The 22839-nt window shown below is 32.6% G+C and overlaps 1 protein-coding gene and 1 long non-coding RNA gene across 4 annotated transcripts; both read right to left on the bottom strand.

Moving 5' to 3' along the window:
- Positions 1-8237: 8237 nt before the first annotated feature.
- LOC110996620 (aldo-keto reductase AKR2E4) lies at positions 8238-20491 on the bottom strand. 3 transcript variants are annotated; one of them, XM_022264381.2, is made up of 7 exons: positions 20381-20491; positions 18398-18490; positions 17616-17798; positions 16997-17113; positions 10335-10502; positions 9762-9959; positions 8238-8717 (listed from the first exon to the last, which is right to left on the bottom strand). In XM_022264381.2, exons 1-7 carry the CDS (start codon positions 20429-20431, stop codon positions 8478-8480), a joined length of 1050 nt encoding a protein of 349 aa, XP_022120073.2. In that variant the 5' UTR covers positions 20432-20491; the 3' UTR covers positions 8238-8477. The 3 variants fall into 3 exon arrangements, with proteins under 3 accessions (XP_022120073.2, XP_045487421.1, XP_022120074.2); XM_022264382.2 differs by having other exon boundaries at positions 8483-8730; XM_045631465.1 differs by lacking the exon at positions 9762-9959.
- On the bottom strand, positions 12215-12643 carry LOC123689818. The gene is made up of 2 exons (XR_006750697.1): positions 12583-12643; positions 12215-12463 (listed from the first exon to the last, which is right to left on the bottom strand). It is a non-coding gene; the product is annotated as an uncharacterized LOC123689818 (long non-coding RNA).
- Positions 20492-22839: the final 2348 nt, after the last annotated feature.

Below are 22839 nucleotides of genomic sequence, written 5' to 3'. Positions count from 1 at the left end.
AGGTTGACAAAACCCAAACGTAACCTTAAAAAAATTTACACTCTTTAAATCTTCTTAAAATATTAAAAATCTACTAAAATATCCAATCCGAACATCTATGTTTTTGCTTGGTTGACCGATCCAGTCTACTATGTCTACCTACATTTTTGTTGCTGTTTTGTTTTGTAATTTCATATACGTACCTACATCTGTGCGTTCATAATTATTAATCTTAGTTTAAGTATATTGTTTCTCAGTAAGCGAATTTTGTTTATAATTCTTATGAGAAATAAAGTTATTCTTTTTTTGACGTGACAACGTCTTATAAATTGGTTTGCCAGGTGACACTTCAAGAAACTGCGTTACGCTCCGCTCACGTTATGCGCTCACAATGAGAGCGAGTGAGAGGCACGCGTCCCTTCCACTCGGGCATGGTTAGCCCGCCTAAGAGCGAGAGAGACAGACATAAAAACATTAAAATTATTTTACCACTCAAAGTCGTTGTCACGTAAAACTTTCGCCCGTATACCGACTTTACAGGCAACCAATTTTTTTAACTTAGTACTTACTTTTAGTTGTGTTAACCGTCTTCTTCGAAGTGAAAAAATTAACCCGTGATTGATATAGAAAACCGCAGATACTCATTTGCCATTAACAAAATACATAACGCATTTATGCGTATAACATTAAGCCCCGATAGAAAACAACACTGTATAATTGATAAAACAAGTGAATAGCGAATATATACGACGTATAATTTATACAACAGCTTAGTACAGAAGATTACAAGCTACAAGTAGGTGTATCATTTATATGAGGCCACACTACCCCTGAGCTCCGACATTAATACGGCAGCCACGCGCCGGCAACACATTAGTTCGGCTCAACACTACATATTACACTAGAAAACAATAGAGTACAATATTAATTAGATTAAAACAAATCTTTAGATCTTTTATTGCAAATTTATCATTTTTTTATGTAAATTTTCAATAGCTTCCGGCAAGCAAAACATAAGCGTTGGGGCGATCAATCCTGTTAAATTAAACGATTTTTAATAAGATTTATTAGTCCATTGAAAAGTGTAAAGTTTTTAAACAGGTCGACTCGAAAGATAGATCAGTTTTATAAAGTTTTTATTAATTATAGGGAAATACAATACTTTTCTGTAAGACATATTTTAAATCAACATGACAACTTTACTACATTTTTCTTATAATAGGTTTGTTGCCATGGCAACTTCTTTTATGCCAGTATATACATACTTCACCAGTATATACATACTTCACACCCTCTTTAGTTTTTTTTAAAGAATTTATGTAAATAAATTCTTTAAACCCAATTGAGTTCTTTAGGTTTGTGAATATTTTCAATTTCTTCTGCTGCGGCTAAGATAAAATCATCGTATCGCCTAGGAGCTGTGATATTTGATCTACTTCTTAGGGACCTTATTTGAACGGATGCGGTTTCTACATTGTCATTATTGTTATCATTTTGTGTATCAACATTATTGTCATATTTATTATTGTCATCAAGCGTCATAGTAATTTTCTTTTGTAGTGTTTGTTGTGATGACAATTGTTTAGGTTTTGCTGTAGACTCAATTTCATTATAAAGTGGTGAAAGTTCGTACTTGCTTTGTTCGTAGTACATGCATTTCATTACTCGTATATCTTTTGAAGTAATGATATGATTTTTCGAAGGAACGTAGATTCTGAAAGCTTTTGACGTTTCAGAGTATCCCACAAACATCCCTGGAATTGCTTTAGGTGCAAATTTGTGACCATTATAATCTCTAATAAAAGTGATGTATTTTAAACCATATCGATATCCCACAGTTAACTTGTACAGATCAAGTGGATTGTTATCGGTAAGGCAATTATATCTTTTAAATGTCACCTTATATCTGCATAAATGTGTTCCTTTTAATTCTGCTAGCCAGGATAGAAGACGGAGTGGTAATGTGGCCCGCTCCGTAATGGTCCATTCAAATTTTGCCAGCCGTCAGTACGTGAGTCAGTCTGCATATATTTACAACCAATTGAACTCTAAACTCCGACTTCATCATAGAGTTTTGTATGATTGTAAAAAGGTTGTAGCAGGGTGGCTGAGAACTCTAACATACGAGGAAACTGAGCACATTTTGGTGCGAATTCGCTAGTTTGAGACGGGCCGTATTATGAACTTGACAGCGTGCACACTCGCTCACACACAGCACACACATGCACACATACACACACACATTCACACATTCATAGATTAAGTTAATTTAGATTTAGATTTAGTTAAAGTTTGTTTAGTTAAGGGAAGTAGCGAGCCAACCCCAACACAAGTGTCTCTTGACTACTTACGGGGGTTGTCTCATACTCATTTAATTGATGTTAAAAATTTGAGAAACAATAAAAAAAAAAAAAAAAAAAAAAAAAAAAAAAATTATATCCCTTTTTCAAAACAAAAGTCTTACTACCAAATATGTATAGATGATTTACACAGGGCTTTCTACCAACCCATCGTTCAAATGGTGTTTGATTTTCAATGGCATTATTTATGTTTCTATTTGCCAAATAATTTGATGTAGCCACTGCCTCGCCCCAAAGTTTCAATGGTACATTTGCATCTATCATCAATGCTCTAGCTTTTTCTAATAGGGTACGGTTTTTACGTTCAGCAACTCCGTTTTGGTGTGGAGTATAAGGTGCGGTAAGACGTCTTTGAATGCCACACTGTTTTAAGTAGGTGTCAAACTGCTTATTAATGTATTCAGTCCCGTTATCAGATTGTAAAAACTTAATTTTGTTACCTGTGTGTGTTTCCGCTAACTCTTTGAACTCTTTAAATTTTTCAAGTACTTCGCTCTTATTTTTCATTAGATAAATTCTACAGTATCGACTATAGTCATCTATAAAAGTAACAAAGTATTTATTTCCGCTTATGGTGGGCGTTTGAATAGGACCACACACATCGCTGTGAATGATTTGTAAACATTCTGTCGTTCTTTGAGTTGTTTTATTACGAGGAACAGGTTCACGGTGCAGTTTTGCTTGTATGCATACTTCACAGTCATTCAAATCTTCCGATGCATCAAAATTTAAGCCAATTAAGTTTTCATGTCTACGTGCATATTTCAGATCATTTACGTTCATGTGACCCAATTTTCTATGCCAGTCATTAATACTTGATGAAGTTGTTATTTTCTTCGGAAGAGAACTTGTAACCTCATCATCATTGACTAAACAGTTCCTTTCATGTTGATCTGGATACACATAGTAAAGACCGTCTTTTTGTTTATATGCAGTTATATTTATTTTCTTTTTAGGGTTAGTTACAATAGCTTTATTTTTAGTAAATAGCACTGAGCAACCAGCATCTGTCATCTTACTTACGGACAGTAAATTAGTACAAAGGTTCGGTACGTATAAAGTATCTTGTAAGCGTGTTATTACCTTACTGTTGCCGTTTTTTGTTATAAAGGAAACTATTCCTTTTCCTTTAATCTCTGCAGTGTATTCGTCCGTCGCAAAGTTAAGTTTTCTGGATGTACTATCTAATGTTTTAAATAAGTCTCGTTGATAAGTCATATGAGACGTGCAACCACTGTCTAAAACCCATATGTTGTTTTTAAGTTTCTTATTATTTGTAAAAAAACACTGCATTATGTAATTATTTTTATGGAAAGAATCAAATTTCTTAGCCTGTTTACCTTTATTTTCCTTCCAGCAGTTTGAACAAATTTTATGGTGTTTGTGTTTAAAGATATTACCTCTTCGTTTACAAACTTTACACGATGCATATAAAGCTTCTTCTTGAAAAGAGGATTCAGGTTCGACGTCATTGGTTATATTGTGATTATGACGAGCTTCATATTCTTCGAGTATTTTAATTTTCAGCTCTTCAGGCTTAGGAAGAACATTTCGTGATTCAATAGCGACTCTGAAGTTCTCGTATTCTTTGGAGAGGCTGTATAGCATTAATATTGTTAAAAGGTCTTCGTTGATAATTATGTCCATGTCTGCCAGTTTGTTAACTATATCCATGAATTTGTTTAAATGACTTTGTATTTCATGACCATCTAATTTAGTTAGAATTAGTTGTTTCAGTAAAAAGGCTTTACGGGCAGGTCCTTTGCTTGCATAAATGTCTTTTAGTGTACTCCAAACGGCTTTTGCAGATAGGCATTTTTTAATTTGGTTAAGCTCAGAGGGAGATATCATAAGAATTAGTTCCGATCTAGCTTGTCTGTCACCTTCTGTTTCTGCTGCACTTGGATCTTTACTCAAAGGAGTTTCAATGTATTTCCATAATTTGTTTCTTACTAAGACTGCTTCAGCCTGTATTACCCATGTATCATAGTTTTCTTTTGTAAGAGGATCTATTCTTGCGATCGACATTTTGTGTTTCGCTTTTTCTTTTTTTTTTCTTTATGAACCACGGACCTCTGGGTTATGGGCCCAGCACGCTTCCACTGCGCAGTGGAAGCGTGCTGGGCCCATAACCCAGAGGTCCGTGGATCGAAACCACGCTCTGCTACCATGTAAAGTTTTTAAACAGGTCGACTCGAAAGATAGATCAGTTTTATAAAGTTTTTATTAATTATAGGGAAATACAATACTTTTCTGTAAGACATATTTTAAATCAACATGACAACTTTACTACATTTTTCTTATAATAGGTTTGTTGCCATGGCAACTTCTTTTATGCCAGTATATACATACTTCACCAGTATATACATACTTCACAAAAAGTTACAATTTGAGGGCCAAACTTAGTTAGAGGACGCAATTTTATTTATGGGGCATGTAGGTACGATACGATACAAGCTTAAACTCATGTTTGTGGGGTTGGCGCCCTTGTCCCCTGGTCGCCATCTTGGAAAAAGGGGTGATAATACGTTTTTACGGCTATGTCTCCTGAACTATCCATCAAACAATAAAAAATTCAGGACACATTTTGTAGAAAATTGCTTTGCCTACAATTATTTCTTTGTGTTTTTATCAGAAATCCAAAATTCTAAAAGTTATAAGTAAAAAAAGAAAAAAAAAATTTGTTTAATAAATTGTTTCTTTTGATTTTATCAACAAATTATGAACGGAAAACATCGTGAAGAAACCGGCTAGCCTAAGACCAAAAAAGTCCAGACTTGCCTCAGGCACAGGAAGCTCATCTGATGATTTTCTTCGACATATGGGAGTCTAGCACTAAGATTTGAATGTCACATTAAGAACAGGAATCTTCACTTACGTATGTAATTAAGTAAACAAATCAATAGAAGATGATATTTCATGATCTGTCGAGTCCAAGTACCCGAATATAAAAGTATTCACGTGTGAGCATACAATATAAGCAAACTGACCATAAAACTTGATATCAGATGATGTAGTCAGCACGCAAAATGCCTCTAACAATATATATTTTTATCATCGATTGTCATTAAATATATATAAGCGTCAGATAACTTTTAATGAAATAATTGTATTTTATTGTGGTTTTTAGTCTGAGTTTGGCCATGCATAGGGTGTAAGGTAATAAATTTTAACAGTCGCAAACAAATACATATTTATTAGATTCACGTAAATATCGATAAAAGAAGAACATCAGCGGAGACAACAAATTAGCCAATTACATCAAGTAATCAGAAAGTCTATTGATACACGCCCCACAGCCAACATTAAGACATTCAATCCGTAAAGGCATCCTCCTAATTAATACACATTAAGAATTCAGCTTCGATTTATTCGCAACGAATAAAAATGCGATCGATTCCCTTCCGAATACTAATATCCGAATGATTTTGCTTTCATTAATATTCCGAGACGAATCCCGCTTCGGAAGACTAGAATCATATTGCGGTTTCTCAGAAGAGCTTATGTTACTTTAAAAGAATTGTATTTTTAGTGCTTCGCAGTGAAGAAATGAAACGATAGCTCAGGGCATTATAAAGTAATTTGGAATGTGAACCTCTACGGTCGAGGGAAATATTGTTCGCCTCTAGTGTGGGACACTTACACTTATTACTTGGATTGTATTGTTTTATTATTTAATAATCACAGAGATGAGATTGTTTTTAAAACAATGAGGTTACATATTATCAAAAGTTTATCCCATGAGTTGGGAACGCTTAAGTACATTATAGTGAAGATGTAGTATTGGTTTTTTAAGGTAGGATAGCAAGCTGGTACTATCCTGGCTTGGAGCCGCTAGTTTTGTTTACATGAGGCTAGGATTATTAAAAGCTAGTACTGTTGCAGTGACTGCGGTGACCACACGGCCAAAATGAGAAGAATTTCGCACATTTAGGCGTAGTAGAGTTCCATCACATCCATTTATGAAATGTTAATGTTATATGTTCGAAATTTAAACATTATTTCTATGAGACTCGAACTGCCAGGTTAACAAACAAAGCACTTGGCTATTAGGCCATGGGCTTGGTTGAATATTAAAATAAACACGCGGTACCTTCTTCTAACAATTAAGCGACGAGTTTCAAAGCTTTAAAGAAAGCGGCACTCTTTATAAGCTCGGTTAAAGGAATTCAATTAGTTTGTACATAGAGTAAGAAGATTAAAAAGACTAAGTCAGCTCCTTTAAGGTAAGTATTTAATCATTCTATATTATGTCCTACTCTGCTACTTCAAAGGAGCGATTTCATTTGCTATTAATTCGAAGAGACGTAGCTTTTATATTAAACTAAAACATTAGTAATGTGTATTTCGTTTTACGTTGTATTTTTTGTCTAAACTTTTTGTGTTATATAAAACCTCATTGAATGTGTATGCGTTTAGGGCGCTGACTGCTAAAAATGATTCGATTTTGGAAAAATTTAATAATATGTATTACATAATTATAAGGTTTATAATACACAGCTTCAATCCGGTAAAAAGGGTTTTTTTGAATATGTAAAAGCTATGTTAATAAAAGATAATACTAAATGCCCCCTTAGTTAAATATTATATTGTACAATAGATATATATACTGTATAAAATGATAGAGAAGCGACACTTGTGAGAAGTATATTTAGTATATAGGTGGAGATATAATATACTTAAAAACTATCACATCACGTTGGTTAACTGTGGTTGGTCGCAGTATCTTTAAGTCTTGAAAAATCTATTACAAAGAGTAGTTCATTTTTGAAAATACAGCAGAATACAGCCGAATACATTGGCGTTTTATTGGTCAACCTTCTTCTTCTTCTGTGTGTGTGAGCATCCTTCTGTTATATTCTTTCCGCAGTGATGCTCATGCCTCGAGGCTCACTAATTAATTAATTCATCAGTCAACAGCTTCGACAACCATAGCTAAAATATTATTTAAAATAATAATAATAATAATAAAAGTCGCTATTCCTTACATATATAACATAAATTGCATACATCTGTTGTTCATATTTTCCACATACAAAATGAGGAATTTAATAAATAATTATTTCTTATTGCTTGAAAGGTAGCTTGTAACTTAATTAATTTTCCAATAATTGAATATTGTTCAAACGCAGACGTTAGAAAAGAAGAGAAAAACTAAAAGTAATTTAAAAATTCTTATAATAATGATTAGTTTTGTCAGTTTTAGAGCTGGATAATATTAAAACCAACCTTTAACTAAAGTAAATAAAATAAAATAAATCAGTAGCACTACAACCTCTTTAGGTCTTGGCTTCAGATTTCTGAATCTGTTTCATGATCATTTTTAAATCTAATAGGGAAGTAGGAGATCAGCCTCCAGTGCCTGACACACGTCGTCGACTTTTTGGGTCTCAGACATGTCGGTTTCTGTCTTAACCGTTCGAGCAAATGTTAAATGCGCACATAGAAAGAATTGAATTGGTGCACAGCCGGGGATCGAACCTACGATCTCAGGTATGAGAGTCGCACGCTGAAGCCAACAACTGCTCCTTGTAGAGTTTGTTTTTCTTTTCATCACACTGTTAACACAATTTGACAGAAAGAGACAAAAAGTACTTGGGAAAGTTATTAAATTCGTAATTATAAATTGATTAGCTGAGGATAATTTACAGCCCACATTAAAAGATTACATTATATTCTTTCCTGAATACTTCGTTATATTAGGTACGTAATTATTAACCAAATTATTACGATTTTTTCTAACTTAATTTATTTTTTATTAATTATATCGGAACGTATTGCGAGTTTAATTTGGTCGCTTAAATTTAACATTGATGCATTCTCAAGTCCTAGAGATATTCCATTTAAACCTTGGCCTTGCACGGAAAAGTAAGAAATTTTAAAGTAAAACCACATGACTAAATTTAGAGAAAATTAATCACAATATTATACAGAAATCTTATTAAAATAAACGTCACATAAAACAAATTCATTAAACAGAAAATTTCAAAAGTACGCCAACAAAGGCAAACTTTGTAATATTTGTGCTCGTAAAATATAAGACTGCTTAATGGAAAATCCGGGTTCAATTATCACCAATCAAAACTTTTTTACCGCAATATTGTAATTCGAATGTGGAAATCAAAGATTTCTTTTATCTCAGTCATCTTTACTGTTCGCGATTATGTGTTCTATTTCAATTGAAGTAAGGTTCTTTCTCTCGAATGGGAAATGTGGGTGCGGATACCACTTAGCTGGTGTCCGGAGTCTGTAATTACTGTTAAAACTTGACAGCTCCTCAACTTCTTCAGAAGTGAGTGAAAAATCCATTAGGTCGATGTTTTGCTTGATACGATCTTTGTTCGTCGACCGTGGAATAGCAACCAGCTTTCGGTCCAACTGAAAAAAATAACTGTTAAATGATTTAGCACAGTTTTAATCTTTTGTAGATCGAATTCCCATAAACTGAATCGTTTATTAATTAAATATATAATTAGAATTAATTTCTTATATGATAAGGTACCACAATAGTACTATTATTTTAAACGTATTGCGTGAATAAGTTTTTCATTAAATTCAATAACATATTTCTTTTATTGAGCTCTTTTGCGGAGCTCTTTGTTGTTCATGTTGCTTCCTGTTACGGCTTTAGTTCTAAAGATAAATGGAAGTGGTATCTTCTTTGTCCTTGTATAAAAATTTACACCCGTGCGAAATTAGTACAGCTAATATTAAATAAATAATAAAAGCTTTATCTAGTAAAGTAACAATAAAATTTTCTAAATTGTAAAACATAGTAATTTTAAAAGTTTTATTTTTATTCCCGGCAAGAATCTGGGATTGGATTTAAAGCAGGTTGATTCGAGCTAAAAATTCGGAAGTGGGATATTAGATTTTTACCATATTCAAGAATACAGTGTATTAAAAATTAATTTTACATGAAAATTAAATTATATACGAGAGAACACTTTGCTTCGTATAGATAAAGAAAAATATAAAGAGAAGTTTTCCAGTTCGTTAATTTTTTAAACTAGCGTCTACTGGCACTTTTCCGTCACAAAAATGAGGAAAATATTATGTTTCATATAAAAAAAAAGTGTGTGTATACTTATGTCCACGCGTTAGAAGTTATACTTCTTTGGCGCATGGAAAAGAATAAATAGAATGCATTAGTGATGAACGATAAATATTAAAATTAATCAAAAAGATTTTATTTAAATAAATAAATTATTAGTTTAGGTTGTTGGTTTAGGTTGTCCACGCTAACCATTAAATGTTTGCCGCGGTGATGTTAATACGTAAGTACCTACAATTTAAATGAACATTAAATAAAAAATAGATCATGCATCATAAGACCACATACCATCTTTACCCATTCCACTTGCTTAGGGTATGATAAAAAAAGAAGAAGAATAATCTTGGGTTTATGAAAGAAAATCTCACCAAATATCTGAGTAAAACCTGAGGGACCGTTTTATTATATTTCTCTGCAATTTTCATCAATATCGGATCATCCGCACGTGGTGGTGGGGCATCTTTCTTTCGCCCCAATATGGCGCCAAATGGGCTGTAAGCCATCACCACGACCCCACGATCATTGCACCAATTCACTAACTCATTTTGGGTTATTGTAGGGTTTACCTGTAAACGATAATAACCTGATTTTACAAAAACCTATTTCTAAATCATAATAAACACGAAACAGAAGGCTAATCATCTACCTGCATATAAAAAGTTATCAGATAATGACACCGAAATTATAGGTCAAGAAACTTTTTAATTAAAACAACTTCTGTATTAAAATCGATCAAAAGCCCTTCGAAAGATGATTTTTTACGTCCGGTCCAGATTTATTAAACTATTCAATAATATAGACAGATATATATTATATTGGTAAAAGAAAAAGTTTTGCAGACGAATCAAAACTAACAACTACATTCATATATTCATCTATGTGGAGTTTCTAATGCTAATGAATAAAAACGTGTTAGCTAAGAAATTAATAAGAATTCATACCTCTATTTGCAAAACGGCTGGCTTGATTCTACTGCGTTCCCAGAGTCGTTGCATTTGCGATAAGTTGAAATTTGACACGCCAATAGATTTGGTAAGATTAGCTTCCTTCACGTTTTCTAAACCCTTCCAAGTTTCCACGTAGTCCGTTTGACTAATATTACCGTCTTTCTGCGAAGAAGAGCTAAAGTAAGTCTAACTTTTATTTTATGGTCTTGGTTTGACAGTCATAGCCACTCTAACGTAGGGCTGCACGACTGTTTTCACGTCACCAGTGATAGTCGTTGTACAGACTACAAGGACTATCCCAACAACGACCATTATATCTATTGAAATATAATAACTACAGTTATGAAAAAAATACTACAGAATAGCTTAAAGTATATAGATTAAAACACATTTTTTAATAATTAGATACTGTTAATAAATTAGTACTGAAAACGGGATTATATGAGTCTGAGCAAAAATGCTTATATTTTTTTATAGATATAGGCCATATAAATGATTTCATTATAAATTAAACAAACGTAGATAGACTTTATCGACTAGATCCAATATTTCTTATTATTAAATAAAATAAATCAGTAGCACTACAACCTCTTTAGGTCTTGGCTTCAGATTTCTGTATCTGTGTCATATTTAAATGTAATATAGACTGTCAAGTATAAGTTGGCGTTCCAGTGGCGGCGCCTCCTACAACCCTCTGTGTTGCCACTTTTTTTGTTTAGTTTGGATTGATGGATATTCTTAGATATTACATTAAAGGTAAATAAAAAACTTAATAACAAAAAATTATTTTTTATGGTAATTATGGTCTGTTAGAGGCATTATTCCTTCCATGAATTCTTCAGAGTCATCTATGTCAGAAGAATCTGAGTCGCTGCTATTCAAATCAATTAAAAATGGTTCCATTACTGTTTCAAGGCGGTTGTCTGTCATACGATAATTATTTTCAACATTTATAACGTGATTACAGTGTTTCTGCCATTCTTCAGCAGTTATTTTGGAAAATGCACTATGGATTCTCTGTTCCATGTTTTCAGAGAGGCCAGTAACATTTGTGTCTGCAAATATTCTTTTGAACGAACTCCAAATGAATTCTATTGCATTAAAGTCACAATGATAAGGCGGAAGTCTTACAGCCTTATGACCATGTTTCTTTAATATTTCATCAATTAAGTAGACATTCTCCTGATTGATTGTTTTTATAATTTCATACAATTCTGCTTTTTTCATGGTTTCCAAGTATGAAAGATTGTTTTTTTTTATGAAATCTTGCATCTCTTGTTTCTTACTGTTCATTGTCACGCGTTTATTTATTTTAATACAGTGATATGACGCATTGTCCATCACTATTAATGAATTGGGCTCTAAGTTTGGGATAAGCTTTTCTTGTAGCCATTTACTGAAGTTATCTCCATTCATCTCGTCGTGATAATCTCCACTTTTGGTCTTAGATTTGAAACACAAAAGACTATTGGGGATAAAACCTTTCTCACTTCCGGCATTCACTATGATCCATCTCTGACCTTCTGAGACTTCTGTAAGGACACCTTCAGTTTCCTCAGACTGCCAACATTTTTTAACTTTATAGCCAGGGTGTAAATAAGTCTCGTCCAAATAAACGATTGGCCTCGGATTGTCACTCCTTCTATTATTGTCTATTTCTCGTAAAAATCTTGATCGCCAGGCAACAACATCATATCGCTCCATGAGAACCATCCTTTTGGATTTATTCTTTTTATAACTAAATCCCAACTTGTGTAGTATTTTTCTGAGAGATTCTATACTACCCTTGAAATTGATGTCTGCCTTTAGATCACAATGTAATTTTCTGAGAGTAGGGACGGAACTATTTAAATAATAAGATTGGATTTTGCGTCTAATAACACAAAGATCAAAGTCATCCAAATCAGAAACAGTTAATTTTCTTTTTCTACTTTTACCTGGAGTGACTAGTTTTATCGTCTTAGCCTCGGAAGTAGTGTTCTCTGGTGTGGAATTGTCATCACAAGCTGTGGATGTGGAAGGTCCTTGAGCTGCTTGATTAGGGACTTCAGTTCTCGCTGTAAAATTACTTTCCATGATTTTTCCCTCTGAAACTATACGGTTCACGGTTCTTTCAGAAACACCTTAAATAAAACAAAAAATATTTTAAGTTATCCATCAATCACATTTACTTTCAAAAGCAATTATTATTTTTCCCTAAATTTGGGGATATAAATATCACTTTTAACTGGCAATACTTTACCTGTCAAAGCCGCTGTTCGAGCATTCACTTGTTGAAATGGAATAATCGGCCCATTGTTACGTTTCTCCTCTTCACAAAAACGTTTTACAGCTAGAATAATTTCTCTAGCTGCACTCCGCACTACTTTTGGCATGTTTCGTAATGATTTTTACACTTTAAAACACAAATTATTAGCACCGACACACGTGAGGCTACCAAGCTGTTAGAACTGTCAACACAACTGTCAAAATTAGTACCTTTTTCTGCCACACGCCAACTTACACATGACAACCTATAGCCAAGTAGGTGATCAGTCTCCAGTGCCTCCATGCCTGACACACTTAGTATACTATTGGGTCTAAGACATGTCGGTTCACGATGTTTTCTTCGTTGTTGTTGTTCACCGTTCGAGCAAATGTTAATTGCGCACACAGAAAGTCCAATGGTGCAAGACCGGGGATCGAATCTACGACCTCAGGTGTGAGAGTCGCACGCTGGAGTCACTAGGCCAACACTGCTCATTTGTTATTATTAAAACGATAATTTTTAAACTTAAATGTGTAAAGATTATTAAGGTACTTAGGACATAATTAAAACAAATAAAGATATTGTTAAACATAAATATATCTACAAAATTGAGTAAATATTGTCTGATTTATAGCAACCCTAATTAATATAGTCTTGAAAATCAACACTTCAATTCTATTTATAGAATCCATTCCGTCAGACTTACTTTCCGACCAATATTCCGGTGTTTTATAAATAACTTTTCTAACCTAGCTTTGTATAATTTTCGGAATATTTTAGACAAGGGTAGAAGCCTTTAAAAATGCTATGCGAAATCTATTGGAAAAAAAGAGAATACTATAAAAATGAAAGGAACAATAATTTACGGGCGATCTGAGGGTGGGGAGGGGAGGGCGTCAGTTTTTAAGGGTAAAAATCGGTTTAATCGACACGACAGCATAATTGACAGATGACTATTAACAATGACAATCAATAACGACACTAAAGATTGTTGTCAATTGAAGAAATTAGTTTCACTGATTCACCGCCATATAGCGGGGTTATTCATTTGTTTTCCAGCCTATACATAACTCGACGTTTCGATTACAGCAATTGAGGCTCTATCTCTCGTTGATTAAATGTAATAAATTCGCGTTTATACGCTCTAAAGAAATTTTATCTACTTTCATTCAATGTAATAACACACGATTGACTAGATTAAGTATAAATAAATTAATACGAAGAAGTGTTATTAAGCATTTTTTTATAGTTTTTCAAGACTGTGGTATAGAAAACGCTACTCACTACTTGAATATATAATATAATATATAATGACAAAAATAATAACATTATTGTTCACTATCTGAGTGCAATCCGTATAAATTTAAAAACTCTTTTAAAAGAATAAACGAACAACTTGGTAAAATTTAGTGCATCTATTTAAGAAATTTATTACGCACAATTTCAATTTTGCGGAGTGCCTTATCTAGTTGAGAACTCTTGTAGTCGCCATGAAATATACACAGTTGTGCTTCATAAATTTTTCATATGATGCAAGTATCATTATTGTGGTCTGAAAAATGTTTTAAAGTTTGCACTGAAGTTGCCGCATAGATAATGGTCAGAAGTTGCCGATTCTCTGAAGTTTGTTTATTGCAACTATTCCTATTAGAGGTTTTAAATTTTTATTAATATAGTATCCATAGTTTACTATAAATTTAGTTATACAGTAAATGTTTTAGCTATATTTTTAAGAAGTGATGCGTACAAAGCATGAGGTGGTGCGTTCAAATCTAGACTGTGTAACAAGACATGTCTCTGCCAAATTAATATTTATATTAAGGACCTATCTGGTCTCCAAACTCCAAAAAAAGTATATTTTTCATTTTATTATCATCGTTTCATAAAGTAAGGCAAATGGAAAAAAATATACGGTGGAGTTGAGTACTTTAAGTATCCATTATGAAAGATACACGATTTATATACTTTTGATCGATAGAAAAAATCAAAAAAGCCAATTTTTGACACTTTGAATTCATTTTATGCCGAAAATTTTTGTAGAATATGATTTTGAAATTTACACGATATATTTTATTGTAAGCCAAGCAATCCATTTCAGAAAAAAATTATAAAATCACATTTATTTAATGTTTTACATAACTAATTGTTATTACGGGCCGGCGCGCTCCCGCTCTCCATTCCTCACCACAACCCTGAGACACTGACACAGCAATTCATGCTGGGATAGGGCCTTAATGGTGTGAAGAATTTTATCAAGAAATATGTCGTAAGTATTACACTAAAAAGCCCTATTGAGTTACAATAATGATAGAAACAACCGTCTCTTTCCGTTCTTGTATTATATATTTTTTTTACAACACACTTTAAATTACATAAGGCTCATAGTTCTGCCATATATCAATCATTTTTCTAATCAGAATTTACACTTCATTCGCTTAAGAGCTTGTAACCAGCTGCCTTTTCAGGTATATCCAAGGCTTTATTGCCAGTTCTTCTCTTCCTTTCTACGCCCTTGATTTGAGAACTGGCAGTAAATGTCAAATGTGTAAATCATTTTATATTTCTTTTCTTTTTTTGACGTTCATAAGTGTACATTATGTTACCTATATGAATAAATTATTTTCGACTTGACTTGACTTTACAACAAGGGTATTTAAGAAAAAAACCACGCCAAGCAACCAATTCTTTAAATTCTGGCAACACTTGCAAGGTTGCTGGCATTGAAGGTGTCTACGAGCGCCGGTTGTCACTTAAGTCAGGTGACCGGTCTACTCGTTTACGCCCTGGTCCAACAAAAAAGATACATGAATATGCAGGCGTAAAATATTTAATTTCAATAAAAGTATGGAAAACAAAGAGATGTAACATTTCATATGTAGGTAAGTAAAACACGACTGACATTGAAAAACTCTTTTCATTGTCACTGCCGCTTCCGCTCGAATGCGAATTTTTTCATATTAATAATAGACTAGATTCTAGAAAATGTAAAAATGCTTTCACTACGTTTGTATAGTGCAATCTGTTTTTGCATTATGAATGGGAAGTAAGATGCTTAAGTAGGATTTTATCTGTATTAATATTTATGTGAATCTTTATTTACGGTTGAATTTTGTTTCAAGTATTCCCTCCGTTCTATTCGTCTTTGCAATAAAAGTATTAATATTTCTTTAATACAGTAAGAAAATTTGTTTTGGTCCAATACATCGCTTATATACATATGACTATGATACTACATACATACTTATTTGATAGAATAAATGCAACTTTAATTTAAAAGATATCATAATAATACAACTTTGTCATATCCACCGTTAAAATGTTAATTCTCATCTTTTTAAATATTAATAATATTTACGATTTTCCTGCAAATTTATTTTGTTAATGTGAAATAATTTTAACGATACCTGGGTAATACTGAAAATGTTTACAGAATGAAAAACGGCGTAATGTAGAAAGTATAAATACTTTTAAGGTTTATCGAAGTAATTTTCTCGCGTTACGTTCATTATCATGTGTGAACAAGAGTTTTAGATTTGCCGCCAATTCTCAAAGACAAATAACAAATGAATGCAATGATACTACTTTAGGTTACCAAAGAGTTCTAAAATTGAAATTTAAAAAAGTTTTCATTAGCAATGTTTCTAACTGGCCAGTTTTAAACATTTTTAGTGTTACCCACGTAAACACACTAGATGCCCTAGCAGTTTCTTCTTAATGTATTTAGTCTATATTTGAGATGAACAAGATGAAAAAATTTGTTATACTACCCCAGATTTGTTCGGTTTTTTGGAATTAAAACTTTTAGGTTTTTCTGTGAATTTTTCTCTATATAAACCTCAGGGTTTTAGTCATACCTTTTGAAGTGAAACTTCTTTAGAATCGATGTGATTTCAAACCGGATGCAACGGAAAAAGCGACAGTAAAGAGAGACAGAAACATATATTCATAAGATTTAACGTGGGAGAAAATGAGATAGGAGGCATTATACAGCCTCTTTTTACTGCCGCTTTTTCATTTAATCGAATTTCAAACTTTCGTTTTTGTCTAATTGATAAATTTATCGTTAAAATATATGAAAGTTTTTAATGAAAAGATTTATACATTTCGAGAGTGAAAAATGATTAATTGAAATGTGTGAATTGCACATATGTTTTTTTTAAATTACAAATATACTAATGGTTTAAACGTAGCGAGGGGTTGAAAACTAAGGGTTGTATCTATTTTTGTACGCTGCATCTTAAAAAATAAAAGTGAAAAAAATTGTCTAAAACAATATTTAGGGGGATGAAAAATAGATCTCCGATTCGCAGACCTAATAAATTAGAGGAAAATCGGTCGAGACATTTCGGAGGAGTTTAATTACAAACATCGTGACCCAAGAATTTTATATATTAGGTACATGACTTACCTTATAGGCCATAGGATAGTGCATTAAATAAAGATCCACATAATCCAGTCCCAGCTCTTCCAAAGATTTTTTTAAAGCGGGTCTAACCTCATCGCGCTCATGGGCATCATTCCACAGCTAAAATTATATTAAAACTCCTTATTATGCATGAATGCAACCACGCATAATGAAATACAATTGTTTTATTTAAATATTTTAGTTTTAAGATTATTTCATAAATGAAATCTCCTAAACGTGCAAAGCGTGCGGATGCGGCCACATATAAAAAAAATGTACTTTCCCATAGATTACAGATATTGATATTCTTAATGACACGCAAGATAAATACGTTTCTATGCATTTCTTAAAAGAGATCACGAAAGAAATCGTTTTATTACTTAAATGAAAATATTTTTGAAATTGTATAAAAATACAAAATTGCCACTTCAAACCAAATCAAGAAATATTGGGAATCATTAGAAATGTGTTTAACAATGAATCCATTCCTTTTAACCTATGTCTGAGATAAACATTTATTTCGTCCGTAACATAACCTCTATTGTATAAGAATAAAGAAAACTGATTAGAATAAAATGCTTTACATATATTGTAGACGCTAGAATTTCTAGTTGTTACTCACTTTAGTAGTCACGTATATGTCTCGTCTATCGACGCGGGAATCTCTGACATAATTTCGTATGCCAAGGCCGACCTCGTCTTCAACTTTGTACAGGGACGCAGTGTCTATATGTCTATAGCCATCCTCTAGAGCCCATTGTACGGCTTGTGCCAACGAGTGATTCACAGGAAGAACTCTCGTACCCTGAATATAATAACGACTATACACTTTACATATATTATGTCCTTGTTCTGTGTATTTGGTCTCGTAACAAACGGTATAGGACAAAACACAATGATATACCGTTTCTTTGGTTAGGTCGCTTTGCTTGGTAATTATTTAAAGGATTATATGAATTATATTTTGTGTTATTCTTTGCTCTTATATTTTTATGAAACATTTGACAGGTTTAGTAGGTTATATATCCCTCCTGACTCGTTTCAGCATCGTGCGAGCCGTATGCATTCTAAATTTCACCAACATCACCTTGATGGCTGGAAATCTTCCACAGTCCGTTTCACAAGGTATTTTTTTTGCGTACTAACGGACTTTGGAATCGACTACCGGCGAGGGTCTTCCCTGAGAGATACGACATCCAACTATTCAAAATTCGAGCGTTCTCCCCCCTTAAAGGCCGGCAACACACCCACTAAAAATGGGTGTCTATGGGCTGCAATGACTGCCTTTTTGGAGCGTCCCGCAGGTAAATATAAATACCGCAAAATATATATTTTCCAACAATTATGGTTCCACCGGGAATCGTACTAAAAAACTTAGCTATTCAAGTGATCTTTGATACTTACGTCTGCCAAATGCCCTAAGCTGGTTCCCAATGCTACAGCTGGTATTTTGTTGCCATCATTTAAAGAATACAGCAAAATTTCTCCTGAGTATACCTGCAGCAAAATTTGATAAATATGTAGAAAATCGTTCGTTTTTGGTTAATCATTTATGGTTCCGATCTATTCCATATTCCATTATTCTGTATATCATATAGTCCATTTATTCTGAATTAATTGAGAGGTAAATAAATGTAGCATACTTTTAAACCAGAGACAAGGTGAAGATATGGAAGTGATGTGCAATCATAAATCATAGCATGAATGCTATAGTGAGATATGAAGGTTGAGAAGGTGCAATGTTTATAATCATTTATTTCTAACACAAATGTACATTGTAATATATTTACCACACGTACATTACGAACATCGATAGACTTTATTTGTATATGTTCTGTATTAATATATAACCTTTAATGGATAAGTAGGCAGCCGATTACTAAACAATAATATTATTTAAAAATAGAATTTATGAAAATTCAAAGATGCCATATAAGCCAGTTCTTTGATTACGTCCTTATGATGTTTCAAAGGTATTATAATATTTTAAATATCAAACAGGTATTTTATTTTTAATCTGTATTTTTCAAGGTGACGACTGTGATATTTACCGTAAAAACTGGGTACTTTTTTTACTCTATTAGATTAATATATAATCCAACTTCTTAATGATAGTACATAATAACAATCGTGATTTTCCGTCACGCTAAAGTTTGTTTACATTTAAAATCAATTCATAATAAATGGACATTGCGATAAGTGAGTGTAAACATGAGTTCGCATTTACTAAATAGATAATAATTAATAATGATTTTAAAAAATGTATAATAATTTTATAATACTGTCCTCTACCATAGGTTTGAGAAATGAACAATAAAATACCAAGAATTGTTATTTATAGACTATAAAACTCCATTATCTCTGAGTCTATCAACTTCCAAACACTAGTTTAAGCACATAATTACTTGCAAATAAACTTTGCTAACCAAACACTTAACCTTTCAATAAATTCGTCGAATTACCGATATTCAAAACCATGGTAATGCGAGATTGAACTCATACAGAGTTAAGAACTTATAAGACTAAAATACTGTAAGGGGATAACTACAATGTGCCAAGCGAATTAATAACTATTATATAAATTAGGGATAGTTTTTTTTATAGAACAGGGGGCAAACGGGCAGGAGGCTCACCTGATGTAAGGTGATTAGATTTAGTTGAAACACTGTGAATAGTTTAATTTTTTAACAGACATATTATCAAGTCCAAATCCAGTTTTGATTCATTTGCATAGATTGCATCTGAATATAAAGGTCAATACAAAAAGTTTGTGTTAATAATTTTAATTATGTTTGACTAAAAATGTACTAAGTTTTACCTAGATTGTACACTATAGGTGTCCTTGTTGACCACAACACTCATACATAAGCTACCTACTGAAGAGAGGAAGATCTTATGAGCCCACAAAATGCTAATACGTATATATTATGTTACCGGAAATGTAAGAAATCTATGTATTGTATACAAATACTAGGAAATATATAATTCCGAAGCTTTTTTCCGATTGCTATTTAGACAATGTATAGATTTCATAGGAAATGTTTTATATAATTTATTTTACATATTTCCGGTAACATATAAATATATACCATATAAAAAACAAAATTTTAAACTCAGGACCTCACCTAAATGACAAAAAACGCTCAAACTTAATCTCTACATTCAGTAAATTAGAATATGCCATCTAGAATACAGTACTTAAAGATAAAACAACCACTAAATTAAAGTCACTAGCAAAACAGTTTACAACCAATTTAGCGCACAACTTAACTGTAGAGTTGACTCGTAAAAACGATAAACGACGAAGCAATTACACATGCTATACAAAAACACTCAACAAAGTGGTCATTTATTCACAAAACAAAGCTAAATGTGATTTATTCTCACCGAAACAACTTTGTGAAAAACAAACGCATAGTAAAGCCAGTGTACGTCCATTTTCGTCGATAATCTTACACAAACTAAAACAATGCATTAAAGTAGTATTGGTGTCAAATTAACTCATTATCATATTGTAAGATGCTCAGAGAGAAATTACGCCTACTTATTGCTATCTTGCGTCGATATTTTTGTATATTTGCGCGGCGTTAGACGTGTTTTGTGTGTGTATGTTTTTTATGAATTTTACAGACGACAGTGCTAAAGTGGTATTGAAAGGATAGTTTTAATGTATTTAATGAATCAATTTTGTCTAATACAGGTGAATGTTATGACTCTTCATTATGGTTTTCTTAACGTTATCATTGTTTTGAATTTATAATAAAGGTCAACTATTATACATTCTATGAGCTCATGACCTGAGGGAATTGAGTGATATTAAAACCCAAATAGAACTGTTATTACAGAAAAACTAAATTTATAAAGATTTTGTATTTCATGCACTATTTCATCACATGAAATTATTTTCCCACTTAAAACACTTGTATTTGAAGTTCGTATTATATTCTTATTTACTTAATTATAGTGTTTATTTTTCTATAATACCAGAATAATTAGGGTCCTTCAAGGAAAGAGCGTACCAATTCTTAAAAGGCCGGCAACGCACTCGCGAGCTCTCTGGTATTTAGAGTGTCCATGGGCAGCGGTGTCACTTAGAATCAGGTGTGCCTCCTGCCCTTTTGCCCTCTGTTCTATAAAAAAATAGTATTGAATATGTACAAGCCAGTTTTATGTAACTATTTCAAGTGTACGTATCTAAATGCCTTTATTCACCCTGATACGAGTTTGCGTGGTGTTCCCACAGTAATGTCAGTGCATACTTCTAATTCACCGCGCTTCTAAGTGAAACTTTTGCTTTTCATAGATATTAATTATTTTTCATTTAATTATCATAATTAACTTCTTTGACTTGTATTTATAAAAATACCTTGGCAATTTAAATTAGTGACGGAGATTGCTTGTTCTTCTCGTCCGTTCTACGAAATTGATTGTGAACGGTTATTGTTATCTTAATGTTCATTAATTTATACTTACATAAATATATGATATTTAGATTTGATTTGATAACGCACCACTAACTCCAAATAGGTCTTGAACTCAAATTGCATCCGTTTCTCAATTATTTCATAGACAAGTAGGATGATCAGTGATTTTTTGGGTTTACGCCAGTTTTGTTACGATTTTTGCCTTAGGAACAAATGCTAATAGCGCACATAGAAAGAAAATACAATTGGTGCGCAGCAGTTATTCGAATGTACGATTGCTTCTTTGTTTCTGCGTACATACCCCTGGGACTCGTATATGTTTCGGGAAGCCCGTATATGTATCGTTATATGGAAGGATTTTATTTGTTTGTATAATGCTTGTTTTTATCTGTCACGAATATGTCACATTATCAGCAATTTATTGCATTTATTTATTTCTTAAAGGAATTATTATATAAGAAATGTTATGATACTTACAGAGACTGTTGGATTTGAATGTCTTTTTTGCAACGTGAAGCCAAAGCAAATGTAATGAATAAATGATGTATCTAGTAATAAGATTAAACATTTATGAATAGATTTAAGTATAACAAAGCATGCCTTAAATCTATATTATATGCTCTTAAATCTTTCTTCATGACATTATTAATAGATAATTATAATATTTCACCTATAAAGTACAGAATTCAATAAGGTATTGACTTTAAGTACCAATATAGCAACGTTTTAATAGACTCTAATCATAATATGAAATAGTTATCTGCCAATTTTATGTGGCACGCACCCGCTGCCGTTTTATGAAAGCTTTCGAAGAGTTTAAATATGTTCATTTAAAGCAATATTTACAAAAAAATTTACACAAGAACACAGTGTCTTCCCCTTCAACTTCCAACAATAAGCCGTTTTTTCATTTTCTAAAAATTTTCAAGGTATAATGACATTATTTAAATGATAAAGTGATCATTTCTATTATTACTTTATCATTGCAATTGAATTGAATGCAAACTACATTAAATATTATTATAAACATCCCTTCAGGTGATTATGCACCGCAATCGCAATGTCAACCATACAATTTAACTCAACATATACACAGATGTCGCCACATCTAAAGAAAGTAGAACATCTTTTCCATCTATTCTAAACTAGCAATCTCATAAATGTCATATCAAAGTTGAAATCTTCAAATGAAATGCAATTCTGTACTGCAGCTTGCGAATCCGAGCGAAATCCGTTATATTTTTGTCCAAATCGATATCAAAGCACAAATGTGTTGGTCTAATCCCGGAACTATACCGATATTGCCACTTATATCATGTGAATAATAAATTACACCCTTTCGTGGTTGAGCTTCTATTGGTTAATGTATCGTTTCGAGCAGAAATTGGTCTGTTTTACATAACTAAACTATCCGGCCCAGCT

Source organism: Pieris rapae, chromosome 15, assembly GCF_905147795.1.
Source record: "Pieris rapae chromosome 15, ilPieRapa1.1, whole genome shotgun sequence".
Lineage (NCBI taxonomy): Eukaryota > Metazoa > Arthropoda > Insecta > Lepidoptera > Pieridae > Pieris > Pieris rapae.
This window is presented reverse-complemented; position numbering and strand designations above follow the sequence as displayed.